At 42.7% G+C, this 16,809-nt stretch overlaps 1 protein-coding gene across 1 annotated transcript; it reads left to right on the plus strand.

Moving 5' to 3' along the window:
• The first annotated feature begins 267 nt into the window (after nt 1-267).
• COPS9 (COP9 signalosome subunit 9) lies at nt 268-5,438 on the plus strand. The gene is made up of 3 exons (XM_083506691.1): nt 268-421; nt 2,348-2,420; nt 5,189-5,438. The coding sequence occupies exons 1-3, from the start codon at nt 317-319 to the stop codon at nt 5,224-5,226; spliced, it is 216 nt and encodes a 71-aa protein (XP_083362817.1). The 5' UTR covers nt 268-316; the 3' UTR covers nt 5,227-5,438.
• The last annotated feature ends 11,371 nt before the right edge of the window (nt 5,439-16,809 follow it).

The following is a 16,809-nucleotide window of genomic DNA, read 5'->3' on the forward strand; positions in this document are numbered from 1 at the left end:
AATTCTGATTCAAGCCCAATGGGACGTATTCCGAGGTAAACTTTAACAACAGCTCAATTCGTAAAAGTTATCCCTCCGGATAAATTGAGAGCTGAGATGGGGAGAAGCGGCGTTGCTGTCGCTCCCCTTTCTTCCGAAGCGGTGCCTGGATCTCCTCCCGCCGCACCGCGCCGACGGAGCAAGAAACCCCGCCGCCGCCGCCGCCCGCGGAGAGGAGCGCCAGCCCACTTCCGAAGGAGCCCGGCGCGGAACGCCATAGAGACGGCGCTCCTCCGCGCGCCTAGAGAGACCGGAAGCTGCTTCACACTCCGACCGGATGTTGGAGGGTAGCCGGAAAGTTTTACAGAGGGTCGTAGACATGAAGCCGGCGGTGGACGAGATGTTCCCTGAGGGCGCGGGGCCTTACGTGGACCTCGACGAGGTGAGCGGTCGAGCCCCGAGTGCAAAAGGCGGGGGGTCTCGCGCGGGGCTGTCGCTTGCTTAAAAAGCCCGCGCGGCCTGGGCTCTTTCTCTGGTTCTTTCCCCTCCTCGGGTGTAAAGGGAGAGGTGCTGAGTGAGCAGGGGGGTGGGGGGCGCCCCTCAAGGGTCTTCTAGGTGGGCCTTTGGCCTGATCCAGCAAGGCACCTCTTACGTTTCTAAGGCTGGCGGGCGGGGGGGGGGTTATGTGTGTTTAATTATTTTGTGCCACGCCTTTCCCCCCCTGACAGGGACTCGAGGCGGCTTACAGATCAAAAATATGAACAGATTAAAAGCGGGGGGGGGACCCCACAATTAAATATCTTTAGAATATAACAGACATAAAAATGCGCCGGTAATATGTGTGAAGGTGCGATAGGATTATTTTTTTATATTTTTTTGCCAACCTTCAGCCCCCCCCCCCCCGTTCTGCTCCCCACCTCCCATGCTTGCACTTTGGTTCCACAGGCACGCTCGAGCTTCCTGTATAATACTGAGGTTTTGAAAAAGGCAGAGGGGAATATCTCAAAAAAATGCTGGGAGGCAAAAATAACTTCAGCCTTTTGTTGCTAATTTCCTCCCCTAGCAACTTGATCCAGTTGTCTGTGAGTCTTATGAGGAGGAGAAAATGAAAGTATGGATGCATTGACAAGAAGTGAGCATTGCATCCTCTCTATTTATTTCCAGTAGTATTTGCTGTCCTAAAACTAAGTTTTCAGGATGCCTTATGGAAAAGTTGCAAACTAAAAATCCGTGCAGTAAAACAGAATGGCAGTTAAGCATACATAGGCAGTGGATGAACATCTGCCACCGGCATTGTTCTTCAGAAACAGTTGGAAGGCATTTTTAGTATGATGTTTAATCATCATCAGCAGTGTTTGGATCAGAGTTTTAATAATGAGACTTCCTCGCATTATGCTTTTACTCTTTAAAAAAACAAATAAGTTGTTATTAGTTTTCCAATATTATTCCAATAATAGCCCCATTATAACAATGCTTTTTCCATGCATTCCAAAATCTTGTTAATTTCAGTTACATTCCAGTTAAATTTATAAACCTTTATAGAACAGGTGCATTCTTGATGATTTCTATTCGTGTTGTTACATTAAGTAATTAATAAAACTTCAAGTGAGGAACTCTGTTATCATTATTCTTTCTTAGGTGTGACAATTATTTCGTCCATAATGTTTTTTCCTGCCCACGTATGGTGTGTCCTCCTTTCCTCTGATTGTTGCTGTTACCTATCATGACTTGGGTGTGTTGTACATAGCCCTGAGCTCCTTTTGAGGAAGGGTGATTTATAAATACTTAAAATACATAAACACATAGCAGAAACAAAAGAAATTACAGTTAAAAGATGGGGGAAATAAAAAAAGATCTTTGCCTGGTACCAAAATGGCACCAGCCAGGCAAGTAGCTTTTCCCAGTCAGCTATTTATCGGGTCAACTTTGAAAATTTTGCATCTGGCATAATCCAAGGTCCATTTGGGATTGCTTCTATTCCATTGCTGTTCTGCAGATCTCCCCAGCAGGGCATCTCCTGGTGCACTGATGGATTTCTGCGCAATTCATTTTCCATTATTATTTCTGGGCAGGTGCTTTCCCATTATTGCTATTATTTACCCTGCACCTTTAGCCAAAGGAGCCATGGGCATGAAAAGATTATTTGTATCCTTTCACTTGAAAGGGACAAAATGAGGGTCAAGCCTGATTAAACTACTATACTGCAGTAAGGGCTGCAGAAGATGAAAGTGTGTAGTGGCATAGGTAGAAAATCATTGGCAGTCAGATTTGGAAGTTTGAGATCCAAGATGAAAGGGTATATGAAACAGTGCAATAATGATTCTCTGTATATTGCTTTTATAGTTGATTAAATACTATTCTTTCTCAGGCTGGTGGAAGTACAGGTTTGTTGATGGATTTAGCTGCCAATGAAAAGGCAGTACATGCAGACTTCTTTAATAGTAAGTATTAGTTACATTTTTAAATTCTTAAACCCATCATGTTTATTTTAGCCACTGTCCAGCAGATTGTAAATTGATTTTCTAACCAGTACTTAGAAAAAAGCTTCCATTTAGAAATTAAAGTATGTATGGCTTGTGGCCCTCCAGAATTGTTGGACTCCTAACTCCCAACTCCCATCATCTCCAGCCAGCATGGCTAATGGCCAGGGATGGCAGAAGTGGGAGGGCAGCAGTATCTGGAGGATCATGGGGTCTTCTTCCCTTAATTAAAGGCAAAAACCTGTATGAGGAACAAAGTTTCCATAGCAGGAGGGGAGGGTTAAGCCATAGACTTTTAAAAAAATTATCTGTTAAACTCAAAACACATGTGCCAGGGCAATTGTGTGTCTTGGGTTTTGTTTTTTGTTTTTTGGGTGGGGGGAGTTTTTATTATTAAATGGGTTGCCAGCTAAATAGAAACTACTGGGAAATGCTTCTGCATGGTGATAGTAACACGTGGAGAATGTATGCTGATCCCTCAAATTGCATTTATTTATCGCTGTTTATTCCACAAATGCCCAGAGCTTTTGTGATGAGACTGTAATTTGGGGTCCATGTGGTGAATACCCACTCCTTTGTATCCAGTGTTGGTCATACTCAAGAGTAAACCTATTGAAATGAATGGGCATGGTTACCGTATTATTCGCAGCATTGGACACACTTTTTTCCTCCTAAAAAGGAAGGAAAAATGTCTGTGCGTCTTATGGAACGAACGTGTGGTCCCTGGAGCCAAATTGCTGTTGCCCTGCGCTGCTGGGGTGCTCTTCGGGGATGGGGGGAGGAGCCGCGGTGCTCTGCCGGCAGCCTTTGCTTTCCCCTGAAACCCCGACAAGGTTGGCAAGCAGCGGGAAGGCTGTATTCCTGGGATGCTCGTGGGGGTGGGGGTGGGGAACAGCAAATTGCTGTCTCTCAGTGCCTCCTAATTCAACTGCAAAGGATTGCCTAACTGGATTCTGAGCTCCATTTGAAGTTTAATAATATTAAGTTTGGGGATTTCTTCAAGTAGCAGTTTTGCAGAAATAGTCATAAATACATGCAAAGCATCTCCACAAGCCAGTAATAGTGAGCTCAGCTAAAACCGAGCAGGCATCTGGCTCAGGAACAGATTAAACTGCACAACTATAACCGGACATCCTGTGTGTTTGTGTGTGGACCATGTTCCTCGCAGCTAATCTTTATTGCTGAAAAGAGGCACTGATATTCCACTCCAAATCTATAATTCATTTTACAAATTCTTAAGTACAGTCCAAACCAAAAACATTGTGTTCTCTTGTTATTGAATGGAAGCTATTTATCTGCCCTCTTTTCCTCCTCAGTTCTTTGCTGAGTCACCCCATTTTGAATCTTCCTTTCAAAACAACCATGCCTGTTTTGAGAAAACTTCAGAGATTTAGGAACTGGAGCACAATCATTTGATCTCTTTGCTGTTCCTCTATACTCCAAGCACTTCTCATTTGCACAGCCCTGGTTTCTCTCCCTGACTATTAATATTCTTGATTAATAACAGTAAAATGCTCAAATTTTAATTTTTGTGACTGCTGCCAATACTGACTTCCCAGTGATAATGAAAACAGCTACATTATAATGGAATGTCTGTCCTTTTTCCAATCTCTTCATACCGTGGCTCGCTTTAAAGCAGCAAAGTGGACAGGAGCCACCCACTTTGCTGTTTTAAATAGTTTAGTACAACATTTGAGTTGGATTTTTTTTCTTATTTTCCTGCTCTAAAAACTTGGTGCGTCTTTTGGTCAGGTGCGTCCTATGGAGCGAAAAATACGGTACCTTAGGTCCATTCGTTTCAGTGGGCCAACTCAGAGTGTTGGACTAGGACCTGGGAGACCAGGCTTCAAATCCTGACTCGGCCATGAAGCTCACTGGGTGACTCTGGGCCAGTCACTGCTTCTCACCCTAAACTACCTCACAGAGTTATTTAGCGGGTTAAATGAGATGGGGTAGAACCATGAGCGTCACCTCGAGCTCCTTGGAGAAAAAGGTGGGATATAAATAAATAACACTTAGTTGAATACAACCCAGGGGTACTTAGTAAATGTGACTTGGTGGGTTCCATATGGTAACCATTTTAGTATATTGTTTTTGGTGACTTTCAGTAGCCCTTATAATGAACATGCGGGGCAAGCTTCCACAAATCCACTTTCTGGGGAAGTGCCCTTAAGTCTGCTGACAAGCAGCACACAGTTTCCTTCCTTTGGCTTTCCATGATTGGGGGCATAGGGGAGGTTTTCTGTAGTGTTGCACTGAGCTTTGGTGTTTCCTTTGCCTGCTTCAAAGTGCATCACCTGCAAAGGCAGTTAAGAAAAGGAAGCTATATGCACAAATAATGGCTACAGAGAGGGCAAAATAACTATGGTAAGGAAACCAGAAGTGATTGTGGCTGAGAGAGTGGTATGAATTCATACTTGTGGGAACCTGAATCTCTAAAACAGGGTGGGATGGAGAAAGCCATTTTAAGAAACTGGCCATTAGATATCAAGGCTTACAACATAACTCACTGGGTTGTATCCAGAGAATCATGCTCATGCAGGGAGGCTTTCCCATAAATAATAACCTCCTTCCTTGTTTCAGTTGAATCTATTGTACAGTTTGATAATTAGATTCAGGTCTCTCACTTTACTGGGAAATTTGCATTGTTGCTTAGCTCTTCAGAATTGTTTTTAAAAATCAGAATAATTAATTTTCATGATGTTAATTCACTGCCTTGTTTTTGTTAGATTTTGAAGATATGTTTGATGATGACGATATCCAGTGAAATTCAACTTCCTGCTGTGCTAAATACCTAAGTTTCTTGTAGAAGCAGATGGTATTCCTAACAAAAGATAGGAAAATGTGAATATTGTCTCCAAGCCATGAAAGAGCACTTCGAAATGGCCAAAGGTGGTTGAAGAGAATTGTGGAGTTATTTTCCTCTTATAATGTTTGGATGCAGTTGTGCAGGCTTGCTTCAATAAAATCTGAACAAAACCTCTCATGTCTGATTATTCAGTTGACTACTGGTTGTTGCCCATGGAAATATGGCTTTTTCTTAATGTTATTTGGAATGTTGTATGCATAGGATGTAGCATTTTTAGTAAATTCCCCAACAATAAAATTAGAAGCAAGTGGGAGGTTTTAACACCTCAATCCTAAATCCATTTACTTGTGAGTGGCATGTTGAAAGATCATTGGGACTATACTTCCAAGTGTGTGCTTTCCTCACTCCCAGTTTAGCTAGGGAGCCCAGCATATTTGGCCAATGAAAATATTCCTGTAGAATATGAGTAAATCTTGTATTAGAGCTCATTTGGCTTCTTGCCATTGTATGGTTCTTTATTTTGTAACTTATTCTAACTACTGGTGGTTTGTGACAAGACTTTTCCATAAATACTGAAGAGTCTTTATGGTGCATTCAGAATATTTCCTCCAAAATAGAGCAGAGTTTTTAGATGAATATCTCAATTGTGCTCGCGTTGCTTCCTCAGTCTGTGGGGAAGCTGGCTATTTTCTTTGACACATTCTAAAGCCACATGCAGCACATCAAAACACAAGCTCCAGTACAATGGTGCTTGGTTTTCTTTGTGTATATTAATCTGAGCTCTCAGCAAAGTGGAACGAAGTATTATTTTCAAAATCAGAAAAGCAGTGGTGAATCTGAAAATGAGGTCTCCGGTGGAAGAATAAAAAAATGCTTTTACATTGAGTTATCTGCCCACTTGCATCTAATATAATAAACTTCACATAGTAGAATGAGAATGTTGCAAGAGTTTCATCTTTATATTTTAACAAAGTCTTGCTCCTCTCTGGTTTTTCACATTTACCCAGTGGGAAATGCTGTAACAAGTTTGAGGACAGGGCTCCTACAAGGGTAGTATACTTAAACCTGACACACGTACTCCAGATTAAGACCAAACCTGACATAAACCATTAAAAGTATTCTCACACTCCCCAAACTGAATAAAACAGATTGGAACCAATTTGCAATGTTCTGCATGCAGCGAAGACAGTGGCAATACAGCTAATGGCTGATACTCCAGTCCAAACCTTTGTGCTGGCTTTGAAAAGATGTTGGACTGGGAGGAGGTGTCCCACTGTTTCTTGTACCTACAGAGTAACACCAGCAGCACTCCCCTGGCACAGAGCTCTGCATTCTGCCTGCTGAATATGAACAACACTCCACATCCCAGACCACCTCATGTGAACAGCTGGGACAGTGAAAGCTGCAAGATAAACTATGTAATAAAGGGCACGTGAGGGGGGATGGGGTAACACTGTGAGCGGATGGAAGAAATTTGCCTCCACAGAATCACTGGGTTCTGGACTCAAATAGTAATTTAGTACTGGAAGCATACTATCTCATCTATGACCAAAATCCTGAAGGTAATCTTGAAAGGGAGAAGGACATTTGGAAGAAAAAGTGTAGCAAGTAGTGACTTCAGTTACTCTCACTTAAGGTAAACACCTGATGGATGGAAGAAAGGAAGAAGACACTCAAAAGATCTGCATTGGGATAGATTATTATTTTTTAACTTGTTTGTTCATTATCTGGAAGTAGAGAGGGTTGAGCAGTGAGATGGCCCAGTTTGCTCATGATGACAAATTGCTCAGAGATGGAAACCAAAGCAGATATTGAAGAGCTCCCCAAAGGTATCTCCCAATGTGATTGAAGGGCTGCAAAATGACACATGGGGTGCAAGGTATGTACCTGTAAATGATGCACAGAGAGGCAAAAATACTGCACTGAAGTATGACGGTTTTTAAAATAATAAAAATAACGAGTACATACAGGGGCCTCAGGGAAGTCTATTCCTTCAGATAAGCCTTTCCATTTTATGTCTTCCTCCTTAATGAGGCATTCACAGAAGTTAACTATGAAGAGACATAAAACTGGAGGAACAAAAACTGTTCATAGAAAATCTCAGCAATAGTGACCTCACTAGTGGCAAATATTGACCGATGGGAAACATCCCAAAAGGGTTTATTAGGATTCCAAAAATGCTTGGAAGTTTGTTTTGTTATTTAAAGACTCCTTTCATGCCACCCCTTGAAGACCAAAGAGCAATTTTCGTTCAGCAAGTATTGGGGATGCTCCTAGGAACGAAAAAAAAAACACATTTAGAGGCCTATATAATTGAACAAGGACAATCGAGGCTCCTAATTGCTAGGAAGAGCTGCAGGTAAATATAGCAGCAGGTGTTTGGATCCCTTTTTCAGTGATGCTGAATGTGCGGTCAGCAGATAGTTCAGTTGGTAGAGTATGAGTCTCTTAATCTTAGGGTCATGGGTTTGAGCATCGCTTTGGGCAAAAGATTCCTGCATGCATGGAGTTGGACTAGATGACACACCTGCTCCCTTCCAACTCTACGATCCTAAGAAAAGATGTGATTCTGTTTCTTCTACCTGCATTCACTAGATGGAGGTGGCGCAAATGAATGACTGTTAAGACAGTAGCTTAAAAAATTGGCTTTTATCCTCATTTCAGCTTCATTGTGACCTGGCTATCTTTCAGCAATTTACATTTCGTCTGTGTCTATGTCTGCATGCACTGCTTACTCACTGATTTGTTTAAGCAAATCTATAATTCTCAAAATTTAGTAAGCTTGGGGCTTTCCCATCAGGTGAGGAATCTCCCTGTGTAAACCCCCCCCCCCCAGTTCTGCTTTCATTAGCAGAAGCAAGTTAAGTCTGTGACTCTGTAAAAAATATATGCACATACTTAATTTTATGTCAGGAGAGAGCAATCAATAGGATTTGAGAGTTTGTGTAGACCTTTAAAGAAACAGGAACTTCCACAGCCTGTGATAACTTTTCCGCTTACTTAATGTGAATGGATGTAACAAAACAACTGCAGACGAATTGTTAAGTCCTCAGTGGCGGTTATGACAATGAATAGTACAAATGATCTGCCCTGGTTGTAATTTGTAATGAGATTGACTTATTTTAAAAAGAAGCGGGTTGGTATAAGAATCGAAACAACAAAACGAAACAAAAATAGTCTGGGCAAGAAGGCACCCATTGCCTTGGGCCCAATAACCTGTATTACGCCATCTGCTGGCTCTTTGTTTTATTTAATTAAGACAATACAGTGGTGCCCCGCAAGACGAATGCCTCGCAAGACGAAAAACTCGCTAGACGAAAGGGTTTTGCGGTTTTTGAGCTGCTTTGCAAGACGAATTTCCCTATGGGCTTGCTTTGCAAGACGAAAACGTCTTGCAAGTTTGTTTCCTTTTTCGTAAAACCGTTAATACCCAGGGTGCATTGCTTGAAGAGGTGCAGTTGCGACTTGACTTCGAGGAGCAACTCATAGCACGCGGCGTGGTAGCCTTTTTTGAGGTTTTTGAAGACTTTGGCGATTTTTGAAGCTTTTCCAAAACTTCTTTCGCAGCCATTTGGTAAGTTAAACTTTTAAAACTTTTTTTGGGGGGGGTTGGATTTTGGGTTGGGGTGTTTGGAATTCAAGGACTTGGTGTTGAGGAGGGGTTTGCAAGAATCTGGAAGCTTGTGTGGTTTTTTTCTGCATTTTTATGATTTTCTGTGACCATTGAGCCATGTTGTGTTTTTTAAAAAAAATTCTGGGTTTGAATTTCTGTGTGGTGGGTGGCTGGGGGAACAGTTGAGGAGGGGTTTGCAAGAATCTGGAAGCTTGTGTGGTTTTTTTTCTGAATTTTTCTGATTTTTATTGTTCCTTCAATTTTTGAATTTATTGTTCCTTCAGTTTTTGAAATGCTCTTTACAGTATGTGTGACTTTAAAGAGCACTTAATAAACTCTTGTTGTGCCAAATTTAGCTTTGTTTGGACTTTTTTTGACCATAGGAACGCATTAATTGAATTTCAATGCATTCCGATGGGATTTCGTGCTTTGCAAGACGAAAAATTCGCTAGACGAAAAAACTCGTGGAACGAATTAATTTCGTCTTGCGAGGCACCACTGTATTCTATATGCTGCTTGATTGTCATAGATAACGAATTGTAAGAGAGCCTGTAAACTGTTTGCAAGAGTATATTTTAAAATGTTAAAATTCTTATTAAAAAAACAAAAGACGGTATTTAAAAACAAAAGACGTTTAAAATCAGCAGTAGCTAAAAAGAGATAAAATGCATGTAACTTCTGCATGTCTGCATAGGCTTGCCTAAACAAGCCCCTTTTTTAAGCAGGCACTGAAAAGAGTGCAGTAAAAGCACCTGCCTGGTGTCATTAGGCTGGGAGTTACACAGTACAGATGTTGCCACACTACAAGATATATACAGGGCATAACTTCACTTCTAGGAAGAAGAGAAGCAAAGGGACAGGGTGTAACTGTGGAAAAGAAGGAATCTGAACTGGTAGTGTTTGTTGTACGTACTTCAATGTAACAACAGCAAAAAAACAAAAACCCTTCATAAAGGTAGAAAATTCCACTAATCTTTTGCATCCAGCTGCCCTGCTCACCTGTCTTTTTATTGCCCTGAATTGTGTCCCTTTGCAGCACAGATAATATTTATGTCCCTTTGCTTTTTAACTTTGCTGTAGAAAAAAGGATCGCTGCTTTCTTGTCTTGATGGGAGACCAGAGGCCATCTTGGGAGTTTTAAAGAAATTCAGTGCAAGGAATAGGAGGGTCACACTTTCACAAGGGACAGTTCTAAATAGTTGGCTTGCAACATGTACTTAGAACTGGCTGAGTTCCTGTTCCACAGAGTTATTAGCATGACAGTTTAGCCTTGTCCAATAAAATTTGCATAAAAGAGGTTCAAACTCTGAAGGGACTTCTATAACTTTAAAGATACAGATATGAAAAACATCACCTGTTGTGTCTTTGCCCATCACAGTGCTCATAGCTGTCAACTTTTCCTTTTTTTTAAGGGAAATTCCCTTATTCCAAATAGGATTCCTCACAAGGAAAGGGAAAAGTTGACAGCTATGACAGTGCTGCAATGGCTCCATCAGATGCACTGAAGTGTTATCCTGAGTTAGAATCATAGAATAGAATCATAGAATCATAGAGTTGGAAGAGACCACAAGGGCCATCGAGTCCAACCCCCTGCCAAGCAGGAAACACCATCAGAGCACTCCTGACATATGGTTGTCAAGCCTCTGCTTAAAGACCTCCAAAAAAGGAGACTCCACCACACTCCTTGGCAGCAAATTCCACTGTCGAACAGCTCTTACTGTCAGGAAGTTCTTCCTAATGTTTAGGTGGAATCTTCTTTCTTGTAGTTTGCATCCATTGCTCCGTGTCCGCTTCTCTGGAGCAGCAGAAAACAACCTTTCTCCCTCCTCTATGTGACATCCTTTTATATATTTGAACATGGCTATCATATCACCCCTTAACCTCCTCTTCTCCAGGCTAAACATGCCCAGCTTCCTTAGCCGTTCCTCATAAGGCATCATTTCCAGGCCTTTGACCATTTTGGTTGCCCTCCTCTGGACACGTTCCAGTTTGTCAGTGTCCTTCTTGAATTGTGGTGCCCAGAACTGGACACAGTACTCCAGGTGTGGTCTGACCAGAGCAGAATACAGTGGCACTATTACTTCCCTTGATCTAGATGCTATACTCCTATTGATGCAGCCCAGAATTGCATTGGCTTTTTTAGCTGCCGCGTCACACTGTTGGCTCATGTCAAGTTTGTGGTCAACCAAGACTCCTAGATCCTTACATGTGGTTAAGGATGGAAATCTGCAAAACAGTCTTTAAGATGCATTACATTAAGATACCACAAGAGTCTTTGTTGTGTTTATTGTGTGTGTTGTGTAAAAAGTAAAAGAAATGACTATTTTTCTCTGCTAGCCAGTTAAATCTTTCAGCTGAACTTTTAACATGGGCGAGGTGACAGGAAAAGGTGCACAATTCAAAAAAGCACCAACTTTTCGTGACGTAGGAAGAATCGGCAGTGTGCTCCTTATCCTTTTAGACATTTCCGGCCCCTGACATCATATACATTAGACCTGGGAAAGGTGGGCGTTGCTGCCTTGAGATTCCTCACCACTCTTATAAGGCAACATGAATGTTTTTGGATTTGAATTGCGGGAAAAACAAGGATTCCCACCGTCAGACATGATACAGCTACGGCGGAAGCTGCTAGGGAGGAACTCGCCCCACGATACTTCCCTCTCTGTCAAAAGCACTGTGACAGACAAGTCTTTCCTCCTTGCTGTTAATATGATTGCGGGACCTTTTCGGCAGTTCTGTCAAGCTATTGATTGCAGTGCGCTGTGCAAGCTGCTCTGAAAGGGACGAGCCCAGCAGGTCACAAGAGCAGCTCTCTGAAGCAGAACTGCATCATGCAGTCATTAAGAGGGAGACCCCCCATTGCAGGGAGGAATTGGGGGCAGCAATTAGGACATTCTTTTCAGGGTCCCCACAGAGAGATGATTAAAAGCGCTGCGGCTGGTATTGCTGAAAGACAGGTAGGTCACAGTTCAGGCCGCGCAGAGGAAGGCCCAAACACCACGAGTTTCCTTTTCATTTCGGTGGGGAAAGCACGAGAAAGAGGTCTTTCACCTCAGCCAGATGGATCTAATCTGCTTTTCATTGATCAGTGATCCAGGCACTGATAGTAATGGGGAATATTCCTCGAGACAAGAATGCCATGGGAGCACACTGGAGGCTGAGTTTGCTATTAGTATTCCACATGATGTCAGCACTTAACTACAAGTGCGTGTGTGGTGCGGCCTTGCTTAATGGGTTCAGTACCAAGGATCAGGGAAATGTAAGAAAAACTCAGATTTTTGAAATCGCCAGTGCCTTGGGTTATTTTTGCCCTCTGCCTTGCACTGAGGCGTGGCCAGAATATTGTAAACACCAGGAAGACTGAACTGCATGCATGCGATTTTGTAGAATAAAATCAATGTATTTTTTATATATAAAAAATAGCAATGCAATTGTCTGAAATTCTGGGGATTTTTAAGTGGAATTTGCTGCCATTCTCTTGTGCTTTTAGCAGTATCCTTAGATGCATAAATTAAACAGCAAATGGTTTTATTGCCCTGCCAGACAAAGCAGCAGTTCCTAATTTTTTTGTGGGCAGCTGTTAAAGGCTCAGAAGCGGGGCCAGCAAGAAAGATGGCAATCCTACTCAGGAATCTTTTGAATAAGGGATCTTGATATCCTTTTAGAAACAGCCACCGCTCTGTTTAGGTCTCATCCTCTTGGGGTGCTAGCATGAGCATTTTTGTTACTCCCACCATTTGCTGGAACTGATGGTTTAATTCACCCCCAGGTTTTCTGCAAAAGTAAGGGATCACTGAGCAGGAAAGAGAAATGTGGGGTGTTTTCTGGTGAATCTGTGAGATGGGTTAGGGAAGGTGGATGAGCTGACTTTAAAGTTGCAAAGTTTCCTGGGTAACAGAAGGAAGGCTCAGGGTGCTTACAACCAGCGGCTTAACTTGCAAATGGGTCATTGTGATCTCACAGCTTGGACATTGACAACGGGTTTTTGATTCATGCAAAGGGCAGTGGGATGAGTAGGCTTTGGGAAGACCCTAGGTTTGCAGTGCAAAGAAAAATGGAGGGGAGAAACCCCTAAAGGTGGAGGGAACACCTAAAAAAAAACTCAGTGGGACTGAGCATGCTCAGCAGACACAGAATGCTGACTGGCAGGTGCGGGGGAGGGAGGATGGGTGACAGGAAGTGGAATGGACTGTCTTGGAAGAAGGGCATGGCTGGAAGACTAAATAGCAGCAATCCATGGTGCAACATTTCATTACAGATCCCACTTGCTTAGTCCTATTGCTACAACTTTCACTGCCATTGATTGTATTAATAAAGAAATTCCTTCCAGTAGCACCTTAAAGACCAACTAAGTTAGTTCTTGGTATGAGCTTTCGTGTGCATGCACACTTCTTCAGATACCTTCTTCAGTGTGCATGCACACGAAAGCTCATACCAAGAACTAACTTAGTTGGTCTTTAAGGTGCTACTGGAAGGAATTTCTTTATTTTGACTATGGCAGACCAACACGGCTACCTATCTGTAATTGATTGTATTGTTACAGAACTGGGATAACAGAGTTCGGGGGTGCAAAGACTTAATCTCTGGAGTTAGTGAGTGTTAGAAATTAATAAATGGTAAAACTTAGATAATATTTGAAGTAGCGAAGGGAAGATGCCAAGCCAGGGTCTCAAGTGGGATGGAAATCCTTAAGAATGGCAAAAGGTGCCGCAGCTTCCATGACGTAAGAAAACAGGGGAGGTGGCAGGCTGCAGAGGCAACATGACCGTTTCCGCTATACTGGTGCCAAGCCTAGGGAGTGCCACAGCTATGGTGTAGTGAATTGAGAAGAATGGAAGGTGAGAGGTGGGGGGCAGGGGGCATCAAATTTTGGCCTCGTAGATGGCGCCACTGAAATCTGAACGACCAAAGTTTGCCCTTTCAGGCTGTGCCCACAGTGGGAAAAGTGCTGTTTTTCATGAACCTTGGATTTCCTGGCAGGTCTTTGGGAAGGAGAAGGGTGGAGTCAGCAGTCCAGGCAGAGGCCATGTGGGGCAGAACCATCTAGGCAGGTTGGGGCAGAGGCACAGAGACAGCGTGCAGGATCCTAGGACTCCAATGCTGCACTGCTGTGGGGAGCAAGCCCCTCTTGAGATGTAAGGCTCTGAACTCTCTCCAAAGTGGACCCAGGTGTAAATATGTGTACCAGAAACCATATTTCTTCAAGACACTAGTCTCCACTGCACTTTGATTTCCCAATGGAAATACAACTCTGGGTGAGCGTTTGAAACCCCTGGAATCTTGTCCAGCCATTCAGCAGAAATTGGGGTGGCGAGTAACAGTATTTAAAAGCATTAACAGTGTGCTAATCCCATCTGCCAACCTAGCAGTTTGAAAGCATGTCAAAGTGCAAGTAGATAAATAGGTACCACGCCTGTGGGATGGTAAAAGGCGTTTCCGTGCACTGCTCTGGTTTAGTAATGCTGGCTTAGTAATGCTGGTCACATGACCCAGAAGCTGTACGCTGGCTCCTTCGGCCAGTAAAGCGAGATGAACGTTGCAACCCCAGAGTCATTCGCGACTGGACCTAACAGTCAGGCCCCCCCTTTACCTTTTTAATCCCATCTATATGGAGGAGCCATTGGGTCATAAACAGATAGCTCCTAATTTATAATTCCTTTGGGTGCCATAGAAGCTCCCAATGCCTCGGGGATACAGATGGTGTTTTTACAATGCACTAAAATGTTGCAAAGGAACACCTGAGCAATGTTTCTTAAGGCAATAACCTGGGATGCAACGGTTGGGCATATTTAATAGACATATGGGAAACGTGGCAAATAGAGAGCCACCTAGGTTGAAATGGTAAAACCAGGATAAGCTAAATGGAATTCTGATTTTTTTGGGGGGGGAGGGGGGAGATAATTTTAGTTTCAGCTACCTCCACGCATTACCGGTTGATTGTCTAGCAAACAAGCATTTGAGTATTTGTACAAAGGGATGATATCTTTGCACCATCTTGTGGACTCTTGCAGTGACTGCATCATATCCCCATTTCTCTCAACTTTTGAGCAGTTTAAATGAGCTAAAGCAAGGGATCTTTTAGATTTCAGTTGTTCGCTGGAAAATATTCAGCAAGATCCAAGGGATCACTTGTGGGTACAGACCAGCTTGAACTGTGAAAAGGCAATGTAGTAAGAGTAATTTCTTATGGTTGTTTTAAACACTGTACAGTAATTATACCTGTGCTTTTTAAAAAGGTCAATGATCTTTTAACAATTTCAGAGGTTTCGATTTAAAAATTTACAGGCGATCCTAACTGTGTGGAGTGTGTGGAGCAGTCAGTTCTCCACTGCTGTCCACGGCAGAAGATATTTTTCTCCTGTTTTGCTTCACCAACTCCAAGCGTGCAAATCAGAGACATGAATCAGATCCTGCTCCAGGAACTAAACTGACTTATGATTCTTTAGATCCATCACTAGCCCTGCTCCATCCTGCTCCAGAATTGGTTTCTTTAGGGGCCTTATACCCTTTCAGTGGGTGCAGCTGGGGAGGGGCAGAGCCTGTGCAAGGAGAACCTCACCGACTAAACATTAGGAAGAATTTTCTGACAATAATTGCTGTTCAACAGTGGAATGGACTAAGCTGGAAAACGGTGGACTCTCCTTCATTGGAGGTTTTTAAATAGAGGGTGGATAGTCATCTGTCAAGGATTCTTTAGTAGTAGTAGTAGTAGTAGTAGTAGTAGTAGTAGTAGTAGTAGTAGTAATATCTTATTTATACCCCGCCCATCTGGCTGGGCTTCCCCAGCCACTCTGGGCAGCTTCCAAAAAAATATTAAAATACTGTAATACATCAAACATTAAAAGCTTCCCTGAACAGGGCTGCCTTCAGATGTCTTCTAAAAGTCTGGTAGTTGTTGTTCTCTTTGACATCTGGTGGGAGGGCGTTCCACAGGGCAGGCGCCACTACTGAGAAGGCCCTCTGCCTGGTTCCCTGTAACTTGGCTTCTCGCAGTGAGGGAACCGCCAGAAGGCCCTCGGTGCTGGACCTCAGTGTCCGGGTAGAACGATGGGGGTGGAGACGCTCCTTCAGATATACTGGACCAAGGCCGTTTAGGGCTTTAAAGGTTAACACGAACACTTTGAATTGTGCTCGGAAACGTACTGGGAGCCAATGTAGGTCTTTCAAGACCGGTGTTATATGGTTGTGATTCTTGCATTGCACAGGGTTGGAATAGATGACCTTTGGTGTCCCTTCCAGGTCTACGATTCTATGGTATCAAAATTCTTGAACTAAATAAATAACAAATGTTTCAAAGTCATTATTCTAGCCCCTTTTTTATATCCTTAGTCCTCTTGTGTTTCATTGCGGTTGTTTCCTCCTGCTCTTTACATTAATATGCCCAGTGGGGCTTCCTGACTTCGCTGCATTCGGTATTATTAAAGGTAATGTTAAACATTGCTAAATTGGAAGTTGACATTTTTCTCTTTAAATTTTGTGGCTGTTAAGTAACTCTCTCCCTGCAAGGGCATTTCTGATGGATTCAGATATGCGGTTAGCTTTGGGCAAACTGTGCTGAAAATGAAACTTTCCACAAGCTTTTCTTATTATCACAAAAGAAGACTGTCAGGCAAGTAGCTAACCAGAAGGCTCTGTGTGTGGCAGAGAGAGAGAGAGAGAGAGAGAGAGAGAGAGAGAGAGAGAGAGAGAAGGTATGTGAATGTATCACAGAAAACTGAAAACACATGGGCAACACATAGGTATTCTCTCAAAAGAAAATAGATTTTGTAATGGTCATGTCCGTAAGGTGGGGAGAGACTGAGAAAGAATGGTAAGGAAGCTGATGAACAAAAACCAACACAGATATTTTGAATCATTAACAACCGGGATAAATGTTCTTTAAAGGAATAATAGCAAGCATGTATCATTGATTTCACTGTGAATATTGT

This window comes from Podarcis liolepis (assembly GCF_965112155.1).
Source record: "Podarcis liolepis genome assembly, chromosome: 5".
NCBI lineage: Eukaryota > Metazoa > Chordata > Lepidosauria > Squamata > Lacertidae > Podarcis > Podarcis liolepis.

What these genes read in the sequence shown, in the direction of transcription:
- COPS9 (XM_083506691.1), top strand. Translation starts at nt 317, where the DNA reads ATGTTGGAGGGTAGCCGGAAAGTTTTACAGAGGGTCGTAGACATGAAG. An exon ending in CTTACGTGGACCTCGACGAG is followed by an intron (nt 422 to 2,347) that starts GTGAGCGGTCGA and finishes ATTCTTTCTCAG; the next exon opens with GCTGGTGGAAGTACAGGTTT. An exon ending in ACATGCAGACTTCTTTAATA is followed by an intron (nt 2,421 to 5,188) that starts GTAAGTATTAGT and finishes TGTTTTTGTTAG; the next exon opens with ATTTTGAAGATATGTTTGAT.